This window comes from Triticum urartu, chromosome 3A (assembly GCF_056163025.1).
Source record: "Triticum urartu cultivar PI428250 chromosome 3A, HENAU_Tu73, whole genome shotgun sequence".
In the NCBI taxonomy this organism is placed as follows: domain Eukaryota; kingdom Viridiplantae; phylum Streptophyta; class Magnoliopsida; order Poales; family Poaceae; genus Triticum; species Triticum urartu.
In genome coordinates, this window is record NC_141875.1 from 324,912,416 (window position 1) to 324,923,686 (window position 11,271).

At 53.7% G+C, this 11,271-nt stretch overlaps 1 protein-coding gene across 1 annotated transcript; it reads right to left on the reverse strand.

Moving 5' to 3' along the window:
* Window positions 1-6,649: 6,649 nt before the first annotated feature.
* Window positions 6,650-7,246, reverse strand: LOC147979593 (uncharacterized). The gene has a single exon (XM_087515275.1). The coding sequence runs from the start codon at window positions 7,244-7,246 to the stop codon at window positions 6,650-6,652; it is 597 nt and encodes a 198-aa protein (XP_087371401.1).
* Between the last annotated feature and the right edge of the window lie 4,025 nt (window positions 7,247-11,271).

The following is an 11,271-nucleotide window of genomic DNA, read 5'->3' on the forward strand; positions in this document are numbered from 1 at the left end:
CAGGCTGTTTCACAACGTAGTTCAGATGAAGTCCATATGCGGTTTTCGGCCGGGGCTTGGTTATACTTGCCATGCCGGGATTGGTAACCGTCCTCTCACACCGGGGCGTGCCCCCGTGATCCATAGATTGATCTGGTTTGACCTGCTCTATTTTCTAGGTCTTCTCGCAGGTCATATGTATACTCCTGAGCTGTTGTTTCTCTGCTTTTACTGCGAGGTGGAGCGGCTGGTGTTTGGCTTGAGTTGCCGTTCTGCCCTGGCCACGTGGTGGTTGGTTGGGTCCGTCAGTTGCGTTATGTGCGGGCGTTATGGGCTCTAGCGCCTCATCATCGAATTGGGGTAGTAGTTTATGCTTCGGGTAACTCTTTGTTAACCGTTTGAGGCCGTACTCTTCGGCTACCAATACATTAGTCCATTTGGTGTTGAGCAGATCTTGGTCAGCTCGCAGCTGTTGTTGTTTCTTTTTTAGGCTTCTACCCGTGGCTATTAGCCAGTGCTTGAGGGGTTCCTCTGGCACGATAAAATCTTCGTCGCCGAGGCTTACGTCGTCTTCGGGGAGTGGCAGATAATTGTTGTCCTTCGAGTCGCTGTTCCCTGTTTGTTCATCAGGGTCGACTTGCCCGTCCTCCCGATCATCATGTTGGGATGTTGGTTCGATGGGCTCTTCTTGTTCTTCGCTGTTCTCCGGAATATCAATGTCTTCGGTGCCCGTATTGCTGTTCTTACCGTGGCGCGATTTAGAGCGGCGCCGTTGACGTCGACATTTCGGCGGTATCTCAGGAGGTTCATACTCGACTGGGCTTTTCTCATCATCACCATCGCCGTTTTTATGTGTGTCCACCATGTATACATCGTACAAGGAGGTGGCCATCCAACTCCAGTGACCGGGGGGTTTTGGGCTTGCTCCTCTCCGGCATCGTCGTCCATACTATCGATGTCTTCGGAGGCATAATCAAGCATGCCGGTTAGGTCCTTGATAGTGGCTATGAAGTGGGTGGTGGGTGGGATCACATTAAGTCGAGAGCCTCGTTTAAGAGCGGGGTTTGGACAGGGTCGGAAGTTTCTGGGCCGAGCTCACATGACGCGGGCCTCCAGGGTTCGGAAGTAGTATCCGGAGTAGAGTCTGGCCTTGCAATGATAGCCGGAGACGCTATTCTCTCGGTGTTGAGCTCTAAGGCCACAGAGAGTCCGGTGGGCTCTAGACTCCCGTCTTTGGACCTAATGACGCGCTCCGGATCTAAGGCTGGAGCAGTGGTTGAGGCCGCGAACCCTTGGAAGATCAAGTCTCCTCGGATATCAACGACATAGTTCAGATTTCCAAAACTGATCTGGTGACCAGGGGCATATCGATCTGCTCCAGGTGGCCAACCAAGTTGGCATGCAGTGCGAAGCCGCTGAATACAAAGATCTGGCCAGGGAGAAAAATCTCCTTCGTGGCAGCATTGGTGTAGATGATTGATGGAGCCATCGAGCCTTTCGATGACGACACAGTGGAACTCTCAATGAAAGCACCAATGTCGGTGTCAAAACAGCAGATCTCGGGTAGGGGGTCCTGAACTATGCGTCAAAGGATCGATGGTAATAGGAGTCAAGGACATGATGTTTACCCAGGTTTGGGCCCTCTTGATGGAGGTAATACCCTACGTCCTGCTTTATTGACATTAATGAATATAGGAGTTACAAGAGTTGATCTACCATGAGATCGTAATGGCTAAACCCTAATTTTCTAGCCTGTATGATTATGATTGTGTCTGCCTCTATGGACTAAACCCTCCAGTTTATATAGACACCGGAGGGGACCAGTGTTTGTATAGAGTCGGTTTATAGAGAAAGGAATCTTAATATTTGCACGCTAAGCTTTCCTTCCACACCAAGGAGAGTCCCATCCAGACACGGGGAAATTCTTTCGTCTTGTATCTTCACGGCCCACGTCACTTAGCCTGGACGCCCGAAGACCCCATAATCCAGGACTCCCTCAGTAAGGTACATTGGTCTAGTTCTTCTCTTTCTCCCACTCACATTTGCTTGAGTCTTGTGATGGATAGGCAAGGCATTTCACCTTCGGTCTACAATAACAACGACGAGTTCAATGCCATGAAAAACTCCACCGACGCCAAGATGCAAGCTAAATGGAGGAGATCAAAGCCCTCATCAAGTCCTACAAGAGATCTTCCTCACCTTCGCGAAGATGCTCAAGTGCACATGCTTCCGAGATACCATCTCCGGCAAGGTCCTCTCGGCATCGACACCACCACCGACAAGAATGTGAAGGTCAAGAGCTCACCACCAAAAACCGCTCAATGACTTCACCATCTCCCTTCGCATCTTTGCCAAGCGACTTCAAGGCATCCTTCGCACCCCAAGACTATGCTCAAGAGAAGCTCCCCAAGATCAAGTCCGCGACTTCCATGAGCTACTGTGACCGCGACTTTTTTTCTATGGGACTCTAGAACCCAAGGAGTATCTCGAGTGGGAGCACTTGATGGATGACTACCTCAAGCTACATCAAGTTCCTCCCAAAGATCAAGTGAAGTGCGCCACAAGAAACTTCCACGACTACACGTCGACATGGTAGCTTCACACACCTTCGGAGAGCTACAACATGAGTTGGCCCAAGACAAAGAGAGCTATGCGGCGAGAGTTCGTTCCTCCAACCCACATGAAACAACTTCTACGCCAATTGGAGAACACCATCCAAGGATCCAAATCCATTGACGCGTACTTCAAGGAGATGAAGAATGCCTTGCGACGAGTCGTGGTCGACGACCCCATTTTGATGAAGTTCTACTTCATGATGGGATTGAACAACAACATCTCCAAGACTATCTTCCTCGAGAACTACAAGTCCCTCAGCGACAACTACATTGGTGCTCTCAATGCGGAACAAGAACTCATGAAAGCCAAGGCTTCTCCACCCCAAGCACACTTCTGGAAGACCAACTTCAAGACAACGTATAGGAGGCTAGTACCACCATGATGTCCAAGCCCGGCGAGCTCCAAGACGACGCTCCCAAGTTCGACTTCACCGCCATCCCTGTTTGTGGCATTGACGGTGCCGAGTCTACTTTGACTCTTTTTCAAGACGGTGCGCCGATGACTTTGACTATGGAGCCAATCAAGGAATATGCTTTGGAGGCAAGCGACACGGTGGCGAGCAAGGATGATGCTTCCATCTTAGGAGGCGAGAGTGATGATGTACCATCTTCAGCCTTCATACACGGCGATAGTGACGAGATGGTTGAGCATGTGATTTTCCCTTCGACCACGAAATGTATAACGACTTGAGTGACATGTGCCACCATATTGAGAGTGAGAGTGACTTCACCACTAGTCCCATATATGATGTGTTGCCCCAATTCCCATGTGAGGAGAGCCACAACTCCCACCACTTGAGTGAGATGAGTAACTCCACCATATATGACTTTGAGTGCACCTATTTTGAGGGAGTGAGTGAGCCACTACATAGAGTGAGTGAGGTAGTTGATAGGGAATGTGAGGCCACTATGATTTCTAATGACTTAACCTCTACCTCTATTGTGTCTTCTCATTTGGTCCTAGGTCCCATATATGATGACGCGCCGATCCTCGACGACTTCGTCCTCCCTTTGGACAAGACGATGGCCATGGTAGAATATGATGCACCCCACATGGTTCCATCAAGATGAAGATGACCACCATTTGGTCTTTACCACCTCACCTACACCACTTGAGTGGAACCAAAAGGGTAACATAGGTGAAGGTGATGCTCTAGTCCCACTGGCGGACATTCTTGACATTGATTGCTTGCATGATGTTGATCCACCTATTAGCATGCTTCATGCTAGTGCGACTTCCCCATGCGATGATTTACCCATTTATGATGAGTTTGACGGTTACCATGTGGAGTCTATTAGTTGTGATGCCATGTTGCATAGGATTTCTTGTCATAATTCGTTAGCTCACATCATGTTTGACAATCCGCTTGACTTGTCATATGCTATGCATGAGATCAACAATATGTCATATTTGCAATCTCATCGTAGTAACTATGCATATGCCATTAAAATAAACCAAATTTGCACATATGGCATAGATGACAATCCCATGGTTATTGGCATTTGTTTTTCTTGTGATGATATTGACATGCTACCTTTGCATCATTTATCTCATATGCCATGCCATGACCAACTAGCTTTGGATATGCATTGTTTTGGATGTTGTCCATTTTCTCCATGTGATGTTACTGATATTGCTCATGCGGAGACCCCCATAGTTTCCTCATATATTTTAGGAGATTTTAATCACTCCCATCCATTGCATGATCTTAATACTTGTGTGATCCTAATACTAGCTTGACGAGCCGAACGGAAAAGAGACACAACAGTTTACCCAGGTTTGGGCCACGTTGCGGTGTAAAACCCTACTCTTGCTTTGTGGTGGATTGGCCTCGGTGGGAGAACAACTTCAGGAGGAGGAGTGTTCTTGTGCTCGATGAGCTGGCGGGTGTGAGGATGATCTGAATGATCTGTCCTCTCTATGGTGGTGGCTAAGTCCTATTTGTAGGGGCCTTGGTCCTCGTCCCAAATGAAGGCGGGAAGGGATCCCACAACGGCCAAATTCGAAGAGAGACAACTAGTACATGATATCCTAACAAAAGTAGTCTTCGCCTGCAAAAGCCTCTGGTCATTACGCCATGGTGGGCTCGGCGATGACCTCTGTCCTGTTGTCCTGACAGTCTTTGTCTTGTTGCACTGGAATGGAAACCTTTGGCTGATGCCTCAGGACTCCGCGACTGCGCTTGCCTCCTTGGCACCAAAGAGGAAACTAGTACACTGCGCCCGCTGGCACCCGCCTGACCTTGGTCAGCATGGCTCGCGTCATCCGAACCTCACAAGGTGAGCCTTGGATATAAATTTCCGCTCCTCGAGAGCTAGCCTAGAGAGACTGCTCCTCGTGGAGTTCTTGATATCGGCTGCCTCACGAGGCTTGGCCCCTCGCGAGGGTCTTGATTTGTTGATGTTGAACCTGGGTCGTAATGGGCCGTCGATGGAGGTACGTCGTGGGCCGCATGCAGGCATGTTTGGGTACCCCATTCCCAGAATGCCGACAGTAGCCCCGGGCCCAAGGTGCGCTCGAACTTGGCTTCGAGGCGAAGCCAAAGGGCAAGTGCCGAGCACTGCGGGCCCTAACCGCCTGCTGCCTCGGTCGATGCATGGCGATTGATGAGACATGGGTGTTACCACTTCCCCATGCAGCCTTGATATCTGCCTGGCATGGTGGCCACCTGTTGCCAACATAGCTCCACCTTCATTGCTTGCCGTGCTCGCCCTTGGATCCTCCACCTTCCTGAGAAACCGTGGCTTCTCTCCTAGATTCGACACCGGCGCAGGCCCTCTCTTGTCGCCATGGCCCCGCGGTTGAATAAGAAGGGGAAAACATGCGCTCCGGCCGAATCCCGGCAGGTCTTGGATCCTGCCCTTGAGCTATCGACGGTGATCAATGAAGAGGGATTGGCCTAGGTTAGTCTGGCCCTCGCTGCCGATTCCAATGAGTGGAAGGAGACGATGGCTTGGCCCGCTTCTCGGGAGATGATCGACATGGAGGCAACTGAGATCCCTATCTATCTTCAGCCCTCCTGGCTGGCCTGATCCCCCTTTCTCCAATTTCTTCAATGCTATACTCTTACATTATCAAGTCCAGGCTCCTCCATCTAGGCTGAGGCAGGGGCTGCTGGAGCCTGGCGTCAGGAGCTGTTGTGGCCGTGAGGGCCACATTTGTTTAACCTTTCCTTCTTCCTGCATTTTGAAAAAACTAGAGGGCCCTACTGGTGTGTGTAATGAACTATGGCACTTACGCCACTATGCTATGCTTATTATTCTGAAGTTATGCCCTGATATCTGTGCTCCAAGTAGGTGCGGTTTGGGTACTTAGGTTGATATGCTTGCGGCAGTTTCTTGCCTCGCGAGGGCAAGCTTCCTGCCTCGCGAGGGCGCACTACTCTAGCGGTGTCTGGCGGAGCTCCCTTCCTCACACCTCAGGAGCAGTCGGGACTCAGGAGGCGTTATAAAGCTGCAGAGTTATTAGAAAGCTTGGCGGGGCGTCTCATTCTTCCTTGCATGAGCCCCCAAGCGTGGGTTGGCTGGGGCTGGTACACCGCGTCGCACTGCCCAGAGGCACGGACTTAAGAGGGTGCGTACGCCCATGACCTCGTTCAAGAGCATCTCCCGAGGATTAAAGAAGCCGAGGCTTCGGCGAGGTGTGTTCGCGGTATGGGCGAACCCAAACGCACACACCTGCCTAGCCCCACATGCGTGACGCGTGAGGAGGGGCAATAGGAAACTGCCGCTCTTCCTGGGCCAAGACTGAGAGGCGAGCGAAGCAAGAGGAGACAAATAAAATCCAACTCGGTGAATGAGAAAGAACATGAAAGCTCCAAATTCCATTAAAAAGTTGCAAACCAACTACAGAAAGCAAGCCAAAGAACAACCGTGTCTGGCATGTAGTCTAGTCTTCTCACCAACGCGGAGCTAAGTGTTGCCACTAGGACATGGCAGGGAGGCCCCGCGAGGCCCGCGGTTGACACTCAGGAGACTCTGGGGCATGTACAGCCCCACTCACTATTACGTGATACTGTCATGAGCGGAGACCTTCACAGGCACGGGCCCTTGCTTCATGGGTGGAACTTTTGGAGGTGCTTGATGTTCCAGGCGTTCTGGACGGGGATCCCGTCCTGCATCTCCAGGCACGCAGCGCCAGGCCTGGAGAGACGGGCGATCTTGAACGGGCCCTCCCACATGGGTGAGAGCTTATGCGGTCCCTCCCTGGAGAGCACCCACCTCAGGACGAGATCACCCATCTCGAGCGTACTGGAGCAAACGCTGCGGCAGTGGTACCACCGCAGCGCCTGCTGGTACCTTCCTACTCGGAGCGCTGCTTGACGGCGGCATTCCTCCCCCAGCATGAGGTCCATCCCCCATGAGGCGTCCTGGCATGCCTTGTCAAACGACAAGGCCCGCGTGGAGTGATGCCTGACCTCGTGTGGGAGAAACACTTCAGCTCGATAGACGAGGAAGAATGGAGTTTCGCCTATTGGCTTGGTCGCGGTGGTGCGGATGGAGCACATCATGGACTGGAACTCGTCGAGCCAGCCCCTGCCGCAGGCCTCGAGCTTCTTTTTGAAGGTTCTTTCCTTGAGGCCTCTCAGGACCTCCATGTTGGCGCACTCGGCCTGGCCGTTGCTCCTGGGTGTGCCACTAAGGCGTAGCATATCTGCGTTCCAAGGTTAGCACAATATATTTTGAAAAGGTTGCTAGTGAACTGCGAGCCATTGTCAATGATGATACGATTAGGAACTCTGGACCGGCTCACGAGGGCCTTGATGAACTTGACCATCGAACCAACTGGGATGGTGCGGATGGCCTCCACCTCCGCCCTCTTGGTGAACTTGTCGATGGCGACGTAGAGGTAGCGATAGCCCCCGAGCGCTCGAGGGAACGGGCCCAAGATGTCCAGCCCCCAGACTGCGAATGGCCATGAGAGAGGGCTGGTCTGGAGACCCTGAGCAGGCTGGTGGATTTGCTTGTCATGGAACTGGTAGGCTTCACAAGATCTCACCAGTTCGGTGGCATCTTTGACCGCCGTGGGCCAGTAGAACCCGATGCAGAATGCCTTGCCCATGAGGGTGCGTGATGACGAGTGATGCCCACAGTCCCCGCCATGTATGTTGGCCAACAGCTCACATTCCTTCTCCCTCGAGATGCATCACAGAGAAACATCGTTTGGCCATTTCTGATAGAGCTCACCATCCCGGATGTAGTAGAAAGTGGCCTGTCGAGCCACGCGCTCCACATCTTCCTCCTTCTCCGGCAGGGTCCCCTAAAGTAGGTATGCCTTGAACTCTTCGGTCTAGCACCCATCCTGAGGCTCGAGCGCGAGGAGTAGACGTGCTCTCAAGTTTGGCCCGCAAGCAGGGGCTCCCGAGAGGGGTGCTGGGGGAGCTCCTCCTGAGGCGATGTTGGTTCCGTGGTAGGAGGGTCTACTGAAGGCTTGAAGAGCCGCTCCTCGAAGACGCCAAGCTCCTGAGGCAGGCGCCGGGACGCCCTCTTGGTGATGTCGTCTGCTTCCTTGTTCGTGTCGCGCGGCACATGCTGCAGTTCCAGGCCCAAGAATTGTTTCTCAATTTTGCATACCTCCACAAGGCATGTCTCCATGTTCTCGTCCTTTAGCTCGTATACTTTGTTGGAGAAGTTGAGGAGGAGCTGGGAGTCGCCCTTGATGGTGAGGTGCTTAACTCCCAAGGCTGTCGCAGCCTTGAGACCGACGATCAAACTCTCGTACTCAACGATATTGTTGGAGACCATCTCGCTCTGATGGAAGCAGAGCTGCACGACAGTAGTAGAGCTTGTCGTGGGTGGGCGAGATGAGCACGGCTCCAGCCCCTGCGCCCTGACGCACGAAGGAGCCATCGAAGTACTTGGCTCAGCTATCTGGTGCCTCGCTTCCTGGTGATAGGGGTTGGTCCTCGCCTGCTTCGGGGCTGGGAATGTTAGTCCATTCCGCCACGAAGTCGGCGAGTGCAGCACCCTTGATGACCCTGGTGGTGCTGAACTACAACTAGAATGCCTGCAATTCGATGTTCCATTCGGCGACTCTTCCCGCAACATTGCAGCTCCAAAGCACTCTTTCTAGTGGGTAAGCCGAGACGACTTTGATGGGGTGGCCTTGGAAGTAGTGGCGCAGCTTGCGGGAGGCGACAAGGAGTGCGAGTAAGAGCTTTTGTGGCATGGGGTAGCGCGCCCACGCATTGCGTAGTACCGTGCTGACAAAGTACACCAGATGCTCGACGAGGACAGAAGTGTCGGTGGGATCTTGTACCTCCTAAGGCTGGAGGGCCTCAGGAGCTTGGCCATTTGTTGGGGTAGCCAAGGTCTCAGGAGTACCATACCGAGGAGCTTGGTCATCCATTGGTGCTGCCGAGGCCTCAGGAGCACCATCCTGATGCTGTGTCGTCTTGACCGGGTGTGTGGCATCGCTGGGCGGGCCCTCGGCTTGGCGCTCCTCCCAGACTGCCACCAGCGCTGCGCTGGCTGAGTGATGTGTGGCGGCCAGGTAAAGCACCAGGGGATCAAGAGGAAGCGCTGATACCATCAAGTGGGCTGGTGAGGTATCTTTTGAGGTCTTGGAATGCCGCATCAGCCTCCGGGGTCCACTTGAACGACCCCTTCTTGTTCATTAGCTTGAAGAATGGTAGGGTGCGTTCCCCCAGCTTGGAAACGAAGCGCCCAAGCGAGGTCACACAGCCTGCCAGCTTTTTCATTTGCTTGAGAGTTTGTGGCGAGATCATCCTTTCTATTGCCTTGACCTTATCTGGGTTTGCCTCGATTCCCCTGTGCGACACCAGAAAGCCCAGCAGCTTGCCAGAGGGGATGCCAAACACACATTTATCTGGGTTGAGCCGCGGATCCACCTTGGGCTGACTGGTAACTGTTTCTTCCAGGTCCTCGATAAGGGTCCTCGCGTCCCAAGACTTCACCACTATGTTGTCGACGTAGGCCTCGGTGTTCCTCCCGAACTGCCGGCATAGAGCGATGTGCATCAGCCACTGGAAGGTTGCTCCAGCGTTGCACAGCCCAAACAGCATGCACGTGTAGCAATACAGCCCGCATGGGGTCAAGAAAGCCGTCTTCTCAACATCTTGAACTGCCATCTTGATCTCGTGATAGCCTGAGAAGGCATCCAGGAAACACAGCAGGTTGCACTCGGCAGTGGAGTCGACGATTTGATCCATACGTGGAAGTGGAAAGGGGTCTTGAGGGCAAGCCTTGTTGAGGTTGGTGAAGTCGACGCACATGCACTCCTTTCCGCCCTTCTTGGGGACGATAACCGGGTTCGCCAACCATTCTAGGTACCGCACCTCCCGAATGACACCAGCATCTTGCAGCTTGCGGGTCTCTTGGACGATGAACGACTGCTTTTCTATGGACTGTAGTCGCGGCTTCTGCTTCACTGGCCGTGCATTGGGGAACACCCTTAAGTGATGCTTGATTATTCCCCTCGGGATCCCAACCAGGTCCTTGGGCTCCCATGAGAACACTTCCTTGTTCGCACGTAAGAAGTCGACCAATGCCTTTTCTTGATCTGGGGAGAGGTTGGGACCTATGGTGAAGGTGGCACCCGATGCCCCATCTTCATCGACCAACACCTACTTCGTCTCGACCCGATCTCGAGAGAACAACTTCTTCTTCTTTGCTGGAGCAGCCCCCGGGAGCTCTAGATCTGGGGAGAGGTTGGCACCTATGGTGAAGGTGAGCTTGAGGGCCATCAGTGCGTTCTTGTTGTCTCCTGCCACGGTGAGGACGCCGCTGCTTCCCGGCATCTTCATGAGGTTGTAGTCAAGGTGATTCGCTGCCATGAACTTGTCCAGGGATGGGTACCCAAGGATGGCGTCGTACGGGAGGCTGATGCGGGCGATGTCGAAGTCTATAAGCTCGGTGCGGTAGTTGTCACGGGTGTCGAAGGTGACGGGGAGGCGGATCTGCCCAAGGTGGCTGGTAGAGCCATCGAGAACACCAGAGAAGGGCTTCGTAGGGTGGCTCCGGCTATGGGGCACATGAAGCAGGCTGCATTCTTCCACCAAGAGGATGTTGAGGCCAGCTCCACTATCGATGAGGGTTTTGGTGACCGCCATGTTGTAGATGGTGGGGGTGGAGAGCATCGGGAGCGCACCGGCGCCGGCTGTGACCGCGGGTTGGTACCCAGAGTCGAAGATGAGGTCGGCCTTTGGCGCTGCCCAACTTGGCGGCGCCACCTGCTACCCATGGATTGCGCTCGCCTGGGGAATGAACTGCTTGATGTGGCGACCCGAGGGTGGCGCCTGCGAACCACCGAGGAGAGCTGCGACGGTGTGGGTTGCCGATGCCATGAAGCGCGAGACAAAGAGGCCGCGCAGCTCCTCCCAGGAGGCCACAGAAGATCCTGGCAGGCTGAGCAGACAGGCGTGCGGCGCACCTGCGAGGGCCATGGGGAGCCAGTTGGCCATGACATTGTAATCACCGCCGGCTGCCACACAGCCTCCTCGTATGCCTAGAGAAAACCTGTAGGGTCCGCCTCACCATCGTATAGGGGCGGCATCTCCGACCTGAACTTGGGTGGCCACTGCACCCGCCGCAGGTCGAGGGTGAAATCCCAGAGGCCCTCGGCTCCTCTGAAGGCGCGCGTCGATCTGGTCGATGGAGGAGCTTCCACCATGAGAGCCGACAGCGAAGCGTAGCGGACAGAGTGGCGGACCTTCGA